Source organism: Typopeltis vanoorti, chromosome 5 (assembly GCF_054136105.1).
Source record: "Typopeltis vanoorti isolate ZY-2024b chromosome 5, IOZ_Tvanoo_1.0, whole genome shotgun sequence".
Lineage (NCBI taxonomy): Eukaryota > Metazoa > Arthropoda > Arachnida > Uropygi > Thelyphonidae > Typopeltis > Typopeltis vanoorti.
In genome coordinates, this window is record NC_143553.1 from 52,295,917 (window position 1) to 52,314,642 (window position 18,726).

The 18,726-nt window shown below is 34.8% G+C and overlaps 2 protein-coding genes across 2 annotated transcripts in view; both read left to right on the forward strand.

Annotated features, from left to right (window-relative positions):
• Nucleotides 1-11,856, forward strand: part of LOC150106410 (synaptic vesicular amine transporter-like) — a 41,453-nt gene extending 29,597 nt beyond the window's left edge. The window contains exons 8-10 of the mRNA XM_090392990.1: nucleotides 2,354-2,394; nucleotides 3,805-3,868; nucleotides 11,663-11,856. Of these exons, the coding sequence (XP_090249116.1) occupies nucleotides 2,354-2,394; nucleotides 3,805-3,868; nucleotides 11,663-11,856 (299 nt within the window). The remainder of the gene's footprint in view (nucleotides 1-2,353; nucleotides 2,395-3,804; nucleotides 3,869-11,662) is intronic.
• A 474-nt stretch (nucleotides 11,857-12,330) lies between these two features.
• LOC150106411 (synaptic vesicular amine transporter-like) overlaps nucleotides 12,331-18,726 on the forward strand; it is a 35,545-nt gene continuing 29,149 nt past the window's right edge. The window contains exons 1-4 of the mRNA XM_090392431.1: nucleotides 12,331-12,342; nucleotides 14,311-14,362; nucleotides 16,740-16,803; nucleotides 16,957-17,076. Coding sequence (XP_090248557.1) covers nucleotides 14,324-14,362; nucleotides 16,740-16,803; nucleotides 16,957-17,076 — 223 coding nt within the window. The 5' untranslated portion in view covers nucleotides 12,331-12,342; nucleotides 14,311-14,323. The remainder of the gene's footprint in view (nucleotides 12,343-14,310; nucleotides 14,363-16,739; nucleotides 16,804-16,956; nucleotides 17,077-18,726) is intronic.

Genomic DNA, 18,726 nt, shown 5'->3' on the forward strand with positions numbered 1-18,726 from the left:
CCATATCTCTTTTCTTTCTGAGTGTCCATGACTCACTTCCATAACTTGCAATACTCCAAACTGTTGCTTTAACTATTCCAATTCTAACATCTATTTTAGTACTCTTGTTTATTAAAATTCTCTTCATTTCCATAAATGCCGATTTAGCTTTGCCTATTGTATTTCTAATATCCAACTCTGAAGTTCCTTTCTCTGAAATCTAGCTACCTAAATATTGAAATCTTTCCACTTCTTCTGAAATCTTTCCTCCACATCTTATCTTTACATCATCTCCTGTTTTTCTACCCATTATCATTATCTTGGTCTTCTTTGTGTTAATTCTTAGTCCGTACTCTTTACAAGAGTTTTCAATTCTTTGAACAATTTGTTGTAATCCATTTTCACTTTCACTACATCATCCGCATATCTTAAGTTATTAATGATTTTTTCATTTATTTTTATTCCTTCTTCTACATCCTCAAGTGCCTCTCTAAGCATTTGCTCACTATAAAGGTTAAACAATAAAGGTGATAACTTGCATACTTGTCTAACTCCTCTCTCAGTAGGAGATGGATGACATTTTCATGGAGAGGAAATTCTTCTGTTTCCTCTCCATTTACACATACTGACGCTGTTTGTGACCAATATAATCTCTTTAAAATTTCCAAGTCATAGCAGTCAATATCAATATTTTCTAGAGTGTCAAAAAGCTTATGTTTCACTGTATCAAATGCCTTTTTCAAAATCTAGAAATCCCAAAAACAACTTTCCACGATGGTTTAGTGTTTTCTCCCCAATAATTCTTAGACAAGTTATAGCCTCTCTAGTTCCTCTGTTGGTTGGGATAATCAAACTGTTCCTCATTCATTTCTTTTTCTATTTTATTCTTAATTCTCTCTAAAATTATTTGAGCCAGAAGTTTCGCTGTGTGAGTTAACACTTATCTTCCTAAAATTGTTAGTCTAAAACTCCCGTCTTTTTTTTGGAATGGGAATAAAAAATTAATATTCTAAACTCCTCTGGTAATTCGTGTCCCTCATCTACAACTACATCATCAAAAATTGATTTCATTCAACGTCCGTTGTTATATAATTCCCCGACGCGCAATTGTTCTGAACATCCGGGTTTTAGACCATATTTCTATTTTTGCTAGGCCATTTTTCGCGAATGCATTCTCCAATTAGATTTGAAATACTGCGAAGTAGTTTTGTGGCAGTCAATATGTTGAAACTTTTTTACGAGAGGACTTCACCATCAGTTTATTCAAATAAATATCTTCACCTTCATGTTTTGAAAAAAAAAAATCTGCTGAAGAACCAGCCATATCATGAAATACTTGTCATTAATATACTATTGTCAAGTTGCTAAATGTCAATAATATTTAGTATTTTTCTTTGCGGTGCACGCTTATTTTCAATATTTCTTTTTATAGTTTCCCTCCCATTCGTGTGCCTTTTGAATGAAACATTTGCCATTTTGGAATGTATGGGTCACGTGCTGAATGACGAAAAAGAAAGGCCTAAACCTCGTGTGAATATTTTTTTACACTCTCTCGAGGCATATAACGAGGTAGAAAAGAAGCAGCTGTTCAAAATTGAAGTCTTCCCGTACCTAAGTTCCCTTGAGGTTGCACTGTGAGAACAAGTAGTCGAAGCTTGCTTTTATTCTTATTCAAGAGCAGGAAACAAATGTCCTGTAATTTTTTTTTCTTTTTTTCAATAGAACTGATACAGAATTCTTAATATCGCATTTTAAGTAATTATGTTTGTAACTAAATATAAAGATGCTAAAATTTATAAGTATGGTATAATCTTTAGTTCGTTTAGAGATGCGATAATCAAAAAGCTGCTGATTATCTTTATTTGTTAACTGTACATAGACAATGTTGGAAATTTTATGCAAGAAGTCTCCCATCTTAAACACTCGAATTTTACGCATCATTGACACATCAAGTCGCGTCAAGTATGTACTCGTGCTAAGAGTGCAGTTGGGTACAATATAAATGGCATAATTTGCAGTTAAGTTACTTCCAATGGTCTATTATTACATACATCATTTAATTGCTTCTAATTAGTGGCAAAATCAGATCAGAAGATGGACATCATCATGCCTTTGGCAGCTCAAATTTCTAAATCTGGTAAGGACACTACAAACATCGATGCTGCTGCCTCTCGTTGGTAAGAGTGTTTAGCCAACCCAAAATGAACAAAAACTATGCCGTAAGAACGTAATTTTTATTCACTTAAATGTTTGTTTTTATATTAAAGGAAGGGGAGAGCGAGCTGGTTTAGCTGAATATAGGATATACGTTTGATTTCTGTTTTTTTAATAATGGCATATCTTCATGTTGTTATACTATGAATTTTCTTTATAGTTCTTCAAGTTATCGTGTTTCGACCTCGTCTAGAACCTCAGGTAAGGAAACCAGCTGTTGCATATCTTTTAATTTTTTTTTTTTTCATTTATATCTTACAACTATTGATTACTGCACGCAACAAAATGAAATTTTAGGTGAAGAGTCCAAATAGGTATCAAAAAGGAAAAAAAAACAAATAAATGAAGAAAGAATACTCGAGGGAAATTATTACTAAAATGTATCTTTTTCTGTTTCGCTAATGAATTCTACTATTCCGCAACTGATTGCGGAATGAATGAAAACTGAAATCTGACTGGAGACTTTGAAACGTTTCATCTTCACTGATAAGACGGTTATTCATTCCGACTCTCGAAAATTGCGTGCACGGTTGATGAGATTTGAGCAGTATATTCCGTTAGATAGCTTGCTGTATCTTGACACTGATGGACAGAATGAGAAAACTAAAGAAGTGAAGCTTGACAGTAGAATGAAATCCGACTTGATGAATTGTCGTAGACTGTTTGGACATCTCGTACACAGAAAAATTTACGCTTCACATCCATTCCTTTGTTATTCTCTCAATGTTTATGATTCATGTCCCAGAGGAGTTCCATTTGTCACCAGTGGTCATACAAGCGGCATAGCAAAAGAAGAGCAAGCTCCATCAGGGAACGATTTCTATGGCGTCACCGTAGCAAGCAAACTTTTTGCTGTATGTGGTTTATTGGAGATTGGTACCTCACCAAGATATTTTACTTTGAAAAGTATAAATGGCATGTTGTTCTCTTTCCATCAAATTTTGTTTTCGGCTTCAAACAGACTGATAATGTTGGTTAGCTGTGTGGGTTTAGACATTTGGTAAGAAGTAAATTTTCGATTTAATGTCTCTTTGAAAAGAAAGTTTGAATTAAATTATCTGCTTTATAGTTATTAGGCATTTTATTCTAGATAATAAACATAAGTTATATAATTATTTCAAGACTATATTTGTTCGTAGACCACTGAAGGATTAAACTGCACATATCAGCTTTTACTCCACTAATAATTGGTCTAAAATGAGGCTAAAAGATTTGATTCCTCAAGACAGGTAAATCAGTGAGCACAATGAGCAGACAGATATTATTACTCTGACCTTGTTGAATTGGTTACATCTGTTTAATTGGATACATTCCAATCTTCTTCAGATTTGCCTTTGTTGCATCTGTTGCTTTGGCAACTGAGGCAACATTGTCATTCATCTCTGGCAGATAGCTTACATTTAGTGTAATCTTATGCGATGAACTGTTAAACATTATTATACTATCGAAAATATAGAGCTACCTCTTATCCATTTTGTTTTTCATTCCGGTTGACGAAATGTCCGTAATAGAACAGATAAGGAAAAATGATATACTAAAAATATTAACAAAATCAATTTACGGGTCTTGTCTATTCATGTTTTTCATCCCTGACTGTTTCATTTCTTTTAGCATCTTTTGATTGGCTCATCTATGTTCAGTCTTGTAATGGATGTGTACATTCTTGTCGCAGTGGGTAAGTACAGCAGCGTCACTTTCATTTATTTTAATAAAAATTAAGGAAAGCTAGAATAATAATAAAAAAAATTGCGAACTAAAAGTTATGCTAGTAAAAATGTTCAGCGAAGGAATGATAAATATTTATGAAATTCCAATTTAGTTACAAGGTAGTCGATAAAATGTTGTAAACAGCATCATCTTCCGGGCTATTTATAAAACTCTTCATAAGCAAGAATCCCGCTAATCATAAGTGGGCAAATTAAAAATAAACTTCGCTAAGACGAACTTCTACCTTACATATTAATGTTAATCATGCCGTATCACCATACACTCAAGTTACATTTTTGAAAACCGAACGTTAGTTTGTAAATAAAACATGAAATATTCAGATTTCAACTTGTCACTGCTTTTCATGATGGAATGAAAAAAATGACATGAAAAAAATACGTAAATTACATACGTCTACTATAAATATAATACATAATGCACTAAGGAGCACATTTGAAAGGCGCCACTTACTGTGTTATGTAGAAATTTACACCACCCTTATGTCAAACGGAGGCCTTTGAGACTTCAACTCAGATACATGCAAATGCTACTTTAGTATTTTGCTTTATTTCGCGTATTCTGTGTAATTTATTCAACTAGCTCGCACACCAGTCCAGCCTTGCTTTTATTACATGCTCTTTCTGTTTATAGGAATTAAAACATTAGCGATGAAGGAACTACGTTTTGATGTCGTAATTTCTTCTGTTTATTCTGGTTCAGATGCAGTATATAACCATATTCCTCAAATTGAAAAAAATTAGTTCCCAGTGTTCATGAAAATGAAACCAAATTACGCAGATCCAAAACTATACCCATTAAAATCAATTGTACTGCCATAAATATTTACCGTCCCTGCATTATTTCAGAAGTTTAGCATTTCATATAAAAATGAATCCGATCCATGCTAGCAATTAAAAGTACTTCGCACTCACCGATGGTATTTTTGTTTTCACAATTCTGAGCAGGATTTATATTAGAACCGGCCTTCACTCCATAAGATTTTTACATGGTTACCATAAATAACAAAATTCACATCGGTCGTTCAACTTTGTTCTTATCAAACTTCAACGGTGTTTATAGTATATAGTTAATATTGGTTATTATATTACATCCATACACTAGAATGAGTTAAAAAAATTTATGACATCAAAGGTCTCCCCTTCATATTGTTCCTTGATCACTAATGTTTGATTAGATTTTTTTCGCCAATTTAATAAATCGCATTTCATGTCATAATTATACATAAATTATATCCCAATGTACGATGATCCAAAAAACGAAAAGCTTGCTACGATCCGTCTTCTCTAAAATTGTGCTAAAATGTATTTGAAAGGCCGTAGAATATTTATTTAATAAGATCAATCATATTCTCAAATTGATGACCTTTAACTCAACCTGTATTGCTCAAAACCTTTCCGTTTACACCATATAATTTGCTATTTTGAACACTTTTCTCCATATGTGATTATTTCAGTTCAAATTCCATCTACTGCGACTGCGTTTCAGGTGGCATTGGCTTTTTACCTTCATTATCGAAATGTACTTCTAACACAATCCTGGTTATGTTAACCGCTTTGTTTAACCACTCAGGACTTCCTGTAACAATATTTTCGAAGTAACCACCCCCGACATCGAGAATATCTTTTAGTTTTCTTGTTTTTGTTCTTATCATACTTATTTCATCCCTTTCTCAACATTTGGTAACCTTGCATCTCTTTTCTTATCAAACGTTTTATCTCGACATTTGTTAACTTTTAAACGTAACCACTCTTGCTCTAAGAGAAACACTGATTTACTAAACAGAACAAGTGCAATTTGATCTGTTCTGTTTGGAAATTGCTTTAACATTGAGTCCACTGAATAAAAATGGCTGCATTAATCTGCAACTTATAACTTTTGCTATTACATAAATGCTTTTTAATTTCTTTTCCTTTTGTCTTATGAGCTATTATATCAACCTAAAGATATCACTTTAAGTAATTAGTTAATTGATCATATATGTAATATTAATGGCAACAGAAGCTAGAAGAGAAATCGAGCAAGTATTTATCATTAAATTTTCCTTTAACCGAATTTTTCCAGAATGTTTCTGGGACTCATTTCCTACTCGTCTGATAGGTCTTCACTAAAATCTGTCGTTTTATTTTTTTTATATAAATTTCCCTTTCCTAATGATTCAAATAATTCTATTCCTACTTCAGTGCACAAACCGCGGAGAGCACAGATATTTTCTTATTCTAATTCTTTCTTGAAATCCATTATTGTACTGCAGAAGATTTATCTTCAAGCTAGTCGTTATACCCCCCCCCACTTTCTTCCTCTGATCCAAATTGCCTGAATAAACCGTCTATGTAGTAAGCACTTATTTAGGAAGATCTCGCTTGTTTGGTCTTTTTCGTCTCAATTATGATAAGCCTGATATGTCTGATAATTCCAACAATTTGCAGTTTTTATTTCTTTTCCATTAATGGTATCAGCGGGTTTTATCATCAATCTGTTCTAGTAGCTGAGTTGTACTACCATAATGCATGTTTTAGTTTTGGCGAATGCAAAATATAGTTTGATTACTTACATCCGAGATTGCTAGCTAAATATTGTCCCCTGATTATCAAAGGGGATGTCTGTTAATAAGGTCACCTCAAGTCGGCATAATACGGATGTAGCAGGAACATTTTGCCCCTGGAAACTAAATCCACTCTCAATCTTCCATGGGGAAAAAAAACTTTAGAGCGCGCAAACATTAAATAGGTTCACTTACATGAGACTCTCACTTTGCATTAGTATTCATTTTAGCTCAGTTATTTTATTACGTAGTCTTCTCGATGGTAACCATATTAATATATAATTTTTCCTTATGGATTACAAGTGTTATAACCACGCATCATTGAAATTTTCAAAGCTTAATTTACTATGTAATAAGATATTTTCTTTCTTGTTCATGCAGCAACACACACGTTTCTGTTTTCATCACAAGCTTCCCTAAGTATCGATGATACCCTTTGGTAGGAAAAATCCAGGTTCAAACGTCGTCTAGGTCATGAAGAATCTATAAGCACCGTTCAAATGGGTGAAGAGGACTCGTCTTATATGGAGGGCGGTTTTTCATTCCGCAAAACTCGCCTAGTTGGTTGAAGAAATACGCTAAGAACTCTGCTACTAGTACGAACCCTGCCTTTGCTTAGATGTTTCAGATTGTCTTTAGGTGGGAAGTGAATTTCATCTGTGTGAGACCACCGTCTTATTTAGTGGTGGCATCAAGTAGTTTGAAAAAGTTCCACTTCTGATCTCTAGAGCAAAGTTTCGAGATTATGAAAAAAATACTAAAAAATATCGGACTCCAAGTTTTCGGATTAGGAATCAGAGCCATAAAAAGAACAGACTATAAAATCGCAATTTAATTGCTTTATAGCATTAGTTCCAGCTGCCACTGGAACATTCCCAGCAGCAAAATAATACTATCAAGAAAAGCACCCGCCTTTATGAAAGAAGTTTGAGTTATAGCTAGAGAATGGCAAAAAAAAAAAAAAAACATCCCTCATACCAACTTCCTTGCACTATTACTATATCCAACAACGTACGAGCAAGCACCGTCTTGCGCAAAGATTTTTCATTTGCAATTCTTCATGCAAAATTTATCCTACACATTTCCTTTGAAATGCTTAGTCTCAGCAGTTTCACGTGCTTTAACTCTCCGGTCATTCAATAGCATATCGTGCACTTGATCGATGATTTCTGGTTGCGTTACACTTTTTGGACGTCCTTCACGTGGATCATCTTCAATGCTGGTACGGCCACGATTAAACTCGGCAGCCGCATTTCTTAATTGTCGAAAACGAAGGAGAAGAGTGCCCATAAACTTTTATGAACTTCGAATGAATTTATTTTGGCTAAACCTTCTTTTACAAAGAATTTTATAACCGCACGATACTCAATTTTATCCATTTCAAGGGATAGACAACACTTTTGGTTCAGACAGCTGTATAAAACAAGCTACTCGATAGAATGACTTACAATTTCACATGGATGCTTATGATAGATGTACTAACTTAGAAAAAAAATCTTGCCGATACTGTTATCATCTGTGGTCGAGGCCGAGAAATTTTCAGACCACCCTCGTGCTTGTAACAATTAGTAAGCAAGGTCTGGCCCTATTTTTTGCCTCCAAATCACAACCACACTTTAATAGTTGGAGAATTCTATTCTCCAACTATTGAAGAAGAAATTATTTATTTTAGTGCTTGCTGTTGAAATCCTCTTAATGAGCAGTTTTAGTATAACTGCAGTTGCAATTAATGCCTCTGTGCGATGATCTGCACATTTGTGCTATTCTCTTGACCATCTCATATTGCTGGAATGCTGCATTTTCATACGACACATGCGTGGATTATAGCAGCTAGTCGAGTGCAATATTGTACACGTAACTGTGAGACGCTAGCAGAATGCCGTTCTATGAACAGTTTCAGCTTCGAGTGTTTAAGAAGATAGTAATACCAATATTTGAATATCTAAAATGAATATTTTTCGGTTTTTGTCATTTTTAACCATCACTGGAAAGACATTCCAGTTCATTTTTATGTATTATCCCTGTGGGCGTATATTAAATACAAAACCTACCACTGAGGCATATCTTTCCATTGCTTATTTGTTGACAAGAGAGATACCTACAGAACATAATCTCGAGCTACTGCGGGAAATATATGGCACTGGAAATAACGTTTCCTTGGTAACAGCACTAGTGACGGATGTGTGCTATGAAAGAGAAGTGCTCCAACAAACTTGACCAGCATAAAGAAATGTAAGGATCTGATGGCATCTACTATTTTTATCCAAAAGAGCACGCCTGTACTCCTCTTCAGAGACAGAAGAGATTAAGAGCCAGCTTCCCTAGATATGCCCGGTGACAAGTAATCTAAGGATGTTCGCGGTGTAGTCTCGATTGGTGACTGCTTCGAAGTATTTAATGTTAGTATCAACACTAGATCATAACAGGACCTTTATGAAACCTTAGTCAACGTTTGACCTTCCATTAAGGTTTTTATGGTTTATTTTATGAAAGTAAAGCAGATCCTTTTTTAAATTGCATTGATTTTCTAATCCTTCAATTCAGACAGATTACAACTGTGTATTCCATCTTATAAGTTGTATACGAATCAGAGTATTTGAACCCCATCATCCTTATGGCAGCTCAAGAGAACATTAATATACCATGGACAGAAATTCCGAGTTTATTTGTAATGTGCTATTACAACATTTCGTTTTTGCACACAAAAACAATTTCCCTCTGTAATCACTGATACATTCTGACAACTGGTATTTTTTAAAAGATTTTTTATCATCTAAGATATTTTTATCTAGGATGCATCAGTGGCTGATTCATAGATGGAGGGTTTTATTTTTTACATTCAAATGCCATTAGGTTAAAGGTTGTGAACATTTTTTCGAAAACAAAAGCTTTATCACAATAAATTCACCTAAATTAACTGCTGATTTTAAATGCATTGCATCTTCAACCGTTTACAAATTTAATAAATATTTTAATTTAGTCTAAATCTTGGCTTATACTTGCTTCTAAACAGCGAGTTCTCTGGAAATCGAATATTCCATAAGTGAAAAAATTCCCACTACGACATTTACTTGACAAAAATAGCTAAAAATGCCTGCGATTGGAAGTACACCGTGATTAGTATGATCTGTAAAAAAAATGAGTTAAAACTTGTTTTTACCATATGAAGAGCTCTGGTTGGAAGACCTTGGTTCAAATCCCGTCTGAGACACTGAAAAAAGCCTTTATAATGCTTTGTCAAACAGCCTAACTGAAGGAGAGATACTGTTTAATGCTGTCCTATATTGTTTAACAAATGATATTCATACAATCTGAAGTTCTCTTTTTTCTCTCTGTAAATATATCAGAATATAAGTCAGTTGTCATGGTAACGAAGAAAAAGCGTTTGACTTCAACTAATTTGTCCATTGCGCTCATGAATGAAGTCCAGGCTGGAAGTTTTGATTAGAATTTTTTTTTTCTTATTGTTAGAAGTAGCATTTGTCTTGCCTTAAATTTTGTTCGTTATTGTAAGGAGATGTTAGAGACTGAGGCAGACGTAATTGAAAGGAGAGTAATCAAAAAAAAATTGATAAAAAGGATGTAACCACTCGACGAAGTTTTAGCGAAAAGTAGGTTAAGAATCTTTATAACTCTCCGCGCTCACACACACTGAGTTAGAGAGAGTCACTCTCGTTTGATAGATAGTAGCCTTCCCATAAAGTCTTCTTGCTGTTCTATCTCGGATTGGTACGAAAAATATACTTGTCAGGACCGCTTTATTTCAAGGATATCAACGAGGCAGAACACGACCGAGCAGACATCATTGCTTGTCTCTTTCACTTACTCCAGAAGTGACACTTATTAGTGACACACGCCTTCTGTACAGTGAGAATAAGAAGTCGACGATGCACTGCAGTGAGTAGCAAGGTCTTCAACACACCGAATACAAAAGAAACGTTAGAGTGAGAACAATAGGTACATGTTCTTCTTTAACTAAACTACTATCTCTGATGAAGTTGTTTGTTTGATGACTTGCTAGCATAGTTTTTTTTTTTCTTCCTGCTCCATCTTTTGATTAAATTCAAAACTTTTTTCCCGTGAAGTCGACAATACTTAAATTCGGAGGTAATTTAACACTCTGAAGCTATGTTTGATTTTGTAGTACTAGTGTTGCAACTGTCGTTTTTGTGTACATAAGGTTTGTCTTGAAAAATTGTCCAATGGGAACACAGCAAACGGACTGAATTTAATTTGAATTATTGAGATAATGTTTTCCTAGGGGTGTAGTAGTCTGAAGACAAGTGTAATGTTGGAAATGGAATGGCAAGACAAGTTCCTTAAATATTTTCGCATAAGTATACTCGATAAACAATGGCATTACTCTAACTTGAAGTCTTGTAGAAGTAAAACGAATATCCACACTTTTGCTATTTATGATTTATTAGTCGGTAGTCACCTTTATTACCTGCTTAATAATTATACATCAAAACATAAATAAACACAAAAAATCTGTCGTTTTTTTTTTTTTTCATCAGGAGCAGTTTGTGTTTCGACCCTTACGCTGGCTACGTTGGAACCCTTTCTCACTATATGGCTCATGGAGGTCATGACTCCACCTCGATGGCAGCTTGGTAAGACATTTTGGTTGGCGTTATGTATTAGTAGGATAAGAATATTCTGTAAATTAGGTGAAACATTAGCAAAAAATTATTTCAAATGAGATGTCTTTTTCTTCTGAGAATTAAGGAATTTTTACAGAAATTACCTTTATTTCTTTTGATATCTAGAATGATATTCGGAAAAAAAAATTTCAATTGCAATTCACTTAATACCATGATGTTTTATTAAAATCAGGCTGATGTATGCGTGCAGATAACTCAGTATCAAAACTTTGCAGATGACAGAGCATAAAAGAGATTTTAGCTGTGTGCAAACTGGTATTTTTTTCTTGAACTTACATTAATTACATAATATTTTGTAGACTCTTTGAGCCGAATTAGCCTATTTCACACAGAGATATATTGAAAGATTTCTGCCTTTAAAACGAAAACACATAATTGATAAACAGGATACGTTTTTCAACAATATTTAAAGAAACCAGACTAAATGTTAACTGTAAATAGCCCATATAATCCAAATTTCCTACTGGAATGGTAATATCAACGAATTTGTAATGGTGTGAAAAGTAACTCCTATTTCCCATGTTTATTTTGATAGGAATGCACGGGAACGATATTCAACATAGCACACGTGATTGGCTGCTGGAATATACTCAGCAAGCTTTAGATCATTTTAAAGTGCAGAACAACGTTGAGCAGTGTCATCGCGTAGTATGTGGATGTGACGCATTGGCTGAGCAGCTAATAACATCTTTTTGTAATAGGATGCTATACGATGATTTTGTGTGTTAGTTAGACATAGAAATTAAGATATCTGCAACGGAAATCAAATTTAGAAACAGGTAGAGAGCTATGCCATAGCCCATCTAAAGGCTGATAAAAGCCAATTGCATGATAAAGAATTATATCGGCCACATTTTCAGTAATCGTAATAAAGGAATATTCCACTTTTTACTGCTCATCAGATGCCTATTTTTGACATTTGTCAAAATCCACTTGTGGAAATCAAATCTTGGATATTTTAGAGGAATTCTCTGCTTTGATTCATTAGCTAATATGTGTGTGCAACGATTAAAAACATACTTTAAAATATTTTCAATGTATACTACCAATAAACGACTTATGTTTATCAATCTGTTTTTATTAATTTTCCTTAGGAGCAGTATTCATTCCAGACAGTGTCGGATACTTCGTGGGAACAAATTTCTTTGGCACGGTGGCATTACGTATTGGCCGGTAGGCGGAGCTACCTATCTGTGTTTGTGATGCTTTGTTGTGGTGAGTGTGTAGTTTGTGTGTTTTTTTTTTTAAGAGATAGAAAAAAAAAAACATTGCTGGAACTCCCAGAAAATGCCGACTTCTGCAAACACACATTCCGCAAACCATTATGTGGATTTGTATTAGCATTCAAACCGTTTCACTTCGTTAAGATAAAGGATTTAGTAGTAGATCCGATAAGGTTTGGTTCGTCATAACTTCCCTAAATTATTCATAGTTTCATGTCCTTTGCCAGTAAACAGATGAACGGTATTAGCCTTGACAGCCGTGCGAGCATGTTCTGTCCAAGTACTCTTAATTGATAGAAAGCAGGTTTGATGGTATATAATGAAAGCCACTTGGACATCATATATAAACGATGGCCACTTGATGACCTGCAGCATAATGACGTACTAAATAGCCAGTGCCGTCGGCCACCAGCATAGCGGACGGTGTGTGGAGGCTTAATGGGGAAAGGATATTCATTTACGCTGTCATAGAGTTAGTCGGACTAAGTTTATCTTATCGGTTTGCTAGGATGTTACTCGCTATCTGGTAACAGTATGCTATTATAAGTTGGCCCAGCACGTAGCCGTTCTATTGCGTGACTTACTATTTACGAAACCTGCTTTTGTTGGTGTCTGCTAGTAGAGAGAATATTGATTGTTTCTCTATCCTACTTGTCCACGCAGTGTATTGTGAGCAGTGTATTCCTGGGGGTGGGGGAAAGAAGAAAAAAAAAACGGTTTGGATTGCCTACTGCCTTGGGGAACTGGATAAGACTAGCGCTTAGATACTACTAAAAATTAATTTGTCCCCAACTCGTGCAAGACTTTTTGCGTCTGTAGATTTTTTTTTATGAACAGTAAATGCTTTCATTGAACATTTCCTGACCAGATCAGGAGGAATTTATTCGATGGAAATAATCAGTTTCATTTATTACAACATATGACATTTGGAACGAAACTGTATGCATTCGTTTCTAATATATTTGTACATGTAAGAGCTAATGCTATAGGTGTTTAGATCATTTACCTTATATATCAGAAATAATTAAAAAGCTGTCGATGACGAGAAAATGATTTTAAAAGGAAGCCGCATTAGAGAAAGGCTCAAGGTGTGGCGAGCTGCAGTAAAAGATAAAAAAAAAAAAAAAAACACCGGAAGTCTTGGCACTGGCTTTATATACCGGTATGTAAGGGTCTGAAGATGCATCAGAAATGCTATTGCAAGGTACAAAGCAATTTTGCTCTAAAAAAGTTAAATTTTATGACAGGTGTGAAAAAAAATTGTCCTCCTTCGGATTTTTTCTAGATCTGACCCTGGCATATATCTGGCACTTTCCCGTTAATGTAACTGTTTTACATTAAGGATCCAAGACTTTGACCAAACGTGTGTATTTGCATGAGTTATAAGCAGCTTTAATTACCAGAAAACGTTTACTATAAGATGCCAGTTGTCTTTTATTTCCATATTTTCTATTACACACTTCTCATCACTGCACGTTGACCTAAAGTGTTTGATATTAATAATAGCGGCGTTTGTCAGAGGCAATGTATCAATTCAAGAGTGATACTTACTATCAAAGTAAGTTACCTTTATTCACTAGGAATTAGAATTCATAAAAAACGCAACAGTAAAAACTAAACAATTGAATAAGATCGGATTGAAAGCATGCTCGTTTATATTTCATTTTTGCCAGTATTTATGTAAATATTTGTATTGCTTTGCCAACGAAATTATTAAAAAATAATCTGATTGAGAACTATATTTCTCCATAGATTAAAAAAAATCATAGAACTGTGGTTTCCTAATTATAAACCATGTATATGGCTAGAATACGGATATGATTTTAATTTGTGTAGTGTGAAACTGTTAACCCTAAAATCCATTTTTGTTTACGCATGCGCTTTAAAATTTTTCGTTGTTATGTACATTTTTTCACAAATCTAACAACGAAACTCATTTCGTTTTCTTTTATCCCGTTAGGTGGCTTGCATCAATGAGCTCTATGATAGTAATTGGAGCATGCGCACTTATGGTAAGTGGATATTTTTTTGTGTGTGTGCGCGCGCGTGTGCTATTCTCAAGAGAAGAAATTCTTGCTTCACTAACAAGCTCTTGGAAGAAATGTCATCAGCTGAAGCCATTTTCAGTGCATCGCCTGGCACGACTGTCGCCTCTTTTCTCTAACAGGAACTAATCTCACCTGACTTTTAGGGACTAATGGACTACATAACATCAGCAGCGCCTGTTCGTGTGGATTAAGGCGAGACTTCTTTTTTCTGTCATTCACTATTAATCTTTGTTGCTGGTGGAGACTTTACGATCACACGAATGAGTCTGCATTTGTTGTAAATATTATAAACATGAAAACGAGGCATCGTTATTTAATACATTTTGGTGGATGTAACCATAATAACTTTAATTCAAAGATATTTTGAATTAAACGAACGCAATAATTTGTTTAAAAGCTAATGCGGAGATACGGTAATCAGTAGACGTAAACTCTTTGCGAAGATCAACTAAGGCTGTTAAAGAAATAGCTTTATTTGATGATTAAAATGGATGTGTTTAGCTCTTTAACTACATTTTTATTTCACGTTAATGAGTGGAAGCAGAAGAAAGTAAATTGGATGAGGCACTTATTCCAATTCCGAAAGATGCCGACCTTTGGTTAACTACAGCGAATAACTTTTCTTGTATAATTTATCGATATGTAACCGAAGTGATGCTTGTCTGGTTGCCAAGAAACTGTATGATCAGTGTTCACAGGAGATAAAATTATTCAAATTAAAATTATAATATTGACTAGTACGTATGGAAATATTTAAATTCCACTTTCAAAGAAATCCTAAAAATGTAAATGTTCTTAAGTATTAAGAACATTTCTTATTATGTTAACACGTTCATTGATTCTAACGTCAAGTTTGACATTTGAGTTCACTTCAGAAATCTAAAAACACCAAAATGTCGATGCTTATATCTCTAAATCTATTGATGGCAGGTCAATAGCGTGTTCTGTGTCAGTTTTCTGATATTTGCTTTGGATAATCGTAATCAGTTTTGTGAAACCAATCCAGTTTTGGACTTTATGAAACATGCGATATGTGGTAGATGGGAAAAGTACTTCTAGTTACTATGCAACGGATGCGCCAATCAAAATAGAGACGCATTTAACAACTAAAATGTCTATAACAGTACAGATTTAAACGTACAGAATGTGTCATTTCAGTTTACTTGGTTCGATAATAGAAACCAGATGGCACTCTACAGTAACAGTATATTATTGCTTTCACATGACTAGTTAAATCACCATAATATGAGAGATGTGAAGTTCATTTATAAGGCATATCTAATATTGCGATATGTAACTTGGTGGAAATGAAGGGTAATATTCTGATTATTTATACTGTTAGCAATCATAAGAAACAAAGAACAAGGTGTCTACTTATACAGTAAGCAGCACGAAAGGGCTGCTTACTGTATACTTTTACACTGCAGTACAGTAAAAGTAGTGCTCGTTTTGTTATGCATTATACAGAACTAACTTTCTGGTCAGACTATTTATTATTCTTTATTTTAATTAGTAAACTTTAGCATTATCCCCGTAATTTTAATTTCCTCAATGTGCCAGAGAGATTGAACCAGCTTAATTCTATGACCTGAAAGCAACGATGGTCCTAATGAAGGAGTTGGCTCCCAAATATATTTATTTTATATCATATATTGTTTACATAAATCCGCGTAAACCTTCCAGTCTGATCTTACATATACACCAAGAAGCTCATTTCTTAAAGAACATACAACAGCATCCCAAATAAAAATAAAGATTCGCTGTCTGGCTGTCTACTAACGGAAACATAAAAAGAACCCAGCATAGTTACTTCCGAGATCGATAAGTACTGTGTTTCAGCACTCACTGGATTTTTTTACCAAAACATTGGCTTCAACGTGAGAGTCGGTAGCCTAATATTCACTAATTTATAACGTGCGTTCGGAAACTGCGATTTGCACGTGTCCCAGTAGAGCCATGAATTAGTGTATTGTCTTAAGATCCGGCTAGAATGATCATAATATTAGAGAACGTGCACTGAGGTGTTACTATATCTCGGCTGCTTTTCTTCCATGTCTAGACATGATTACCGCCATTGGAAGTAGATCCCAGTGCAATTACAAGCTTAAAACATGTCAAAGAAGTTCTAAAAGTATACACTATTACACGTCACTTAAACAGATTCAATAGTTGTCAGAATCCAAATGAAATTGGTCAATAAAAATTGACTTATTAATGAAAAGCAACTGTCCAGATTTATTTTATAGTCAGACGGTTATGTTTAACTTTTAAAAGGATATCCTTAGCAGTAATTAATTCTTGCTTACATTGTCATGAAAACATGTTTCATTTGCCATTTTAGATTCCTTTCTCAACTCGTGTATTCCATCTTCTTGCCCCGCACTTTGGTCTTGGACTTGGAATTGGTAAGTTCAAATTTCATTACTGTGGATACTCACGAATAAAATGTTTAAAGTCTTGTAATTTTTCAAATAAAATACTAAAAGAAATTTGCATTTTACAGGCGATCCTTCATGCCATTAATGTCGTCAAAATTATATTTCATTCATTTCTTGTAGGCATTGTAGATGCAGCTCTGATGCCACTTTTAGCCACTCTTGTAGATACTAGACACGTGGCCACGTACGGAACTGTATATGCTGTTGCCCAGATGTCTGTTAGTCTCGCCTATTGCATAGGTATGTGTAGCAAACGGTTGTAACTATAGATGAAGATAACTTGAAAATGATAAACTCTGTAAAAAAAGGAATAATTTCAAATACACAACAATCTTTATATTTGATGTTATAGATATTTTTAATATGTAACGTCGTCAGAAACTTTAAACCCTCTGTCCAAAAAAAACCCCGAACTTTTCGAAAATAGAAGAAACTAGTGGCGTCACCTGTTGTATCCTTTTGTTGTCGAAAGCGGCAACCTATATTAATGTTGCGTCAACTGTTTATGATATTTGTTTCATTAGAAGCCGAGTTATGTTGCCAAGAATGACAGTGTGTTTTGACGAATGATCGGAAAATGAGTTTCAGACAGAGAGCAGCGATTGAATTTTGTGTTAAACTTGGTAAACGTTTTACCCAAAGGCATCAAATGCTTCAAAAAGCATACGGTGATGAATGCTTATCCCGTACTCAAGTTTACTAGTGGTTTAAACAATTTCAAAGTGGTCGTAAGACGCTTGAGGACAATGAAATGCCGGACCGTCCAAAAACTGGACTGAGCGAACTTAACATACAAAAAAGTGCGTGATTTCATCAAAAAAAACCTGAAATCGTCCGTGAGATTGATTTAAGATGAATTGGGGATTCCAAAATCAACTGTGCACAGTATTTTGACCGAGAGTTTGGGCTTTCGTAAATTGAATTGGCGATTTGTTCCCCACAAGTTGACCGACGACCAAAAAATGTATCGAATTGAACACTGCAAGGACCTCATTAAAACCGCTCGTAAAGACTCAAACTTCCTTGAAACGATTGTTACTGGTGATGAAACGTGGTGTTTTGAGTATGAGCCCGAAACAGAGTGCTGAGTGGAGACCACCAGAAGAGAGGCATCCGAAAAAAAATCGCTTGGAGAAGTCAAAAGTAAAGACAATGCTGTTTTGTTTCTACGATTACAAAGCCATTATCCACAAAGAATTCGTTCCGCCTGGCCAAATGGTCAATGGTGAGTTTTATCTCGAAGTTTTGAAGCGATTGATAACGTGAATTCGTCGCGTACGGCATGAATATCGTGACGACCGACCGTTCGTCAAAACACACTGTCAATCTTGGCACTATAACTCTGCTTCTAATGAAACCACAACACTAATGAAGGTTGCCGCTTTCGACAACAAAAAGATCCAACATGTGGCGCCACTAGTTTCTTCTATTTTCGAAAAGTTCGGTTTCTTGGACAGAGGGTGTATATCCCAATTGTTTCCATCTCTCTTCAACGTGCCATGCATAGAAGAATTCTTCACATTGTCACATATACCAGAAGCATTCAGTAGACTGAAATGTGTTCATTGTTCTAGTTGTCAGAGGATTTGATTTTATACTCTCGACAACAAAAGTGTGATATTTTGCAGCAGTTCATATTTTTCCTAGTCTATACTACAATTCATATATTCCCATAGAGAAGCACCTCCTACCCAATGAGTCCAAGTCATTTTTATCCACAAATACTCGTACAGATGCCATCGCATTTCTACTGTACTGGAAGATGCAGATCCGAAGCGCTGTTTGGTCGCAAATAACGTTGAGTTGCTAAGAGCGTTTCGCACAGCTTGAATTATATGATGAATCTGAGGAAACCCAATGGTTCTTTTCTGATTTTATACGGCTATCATA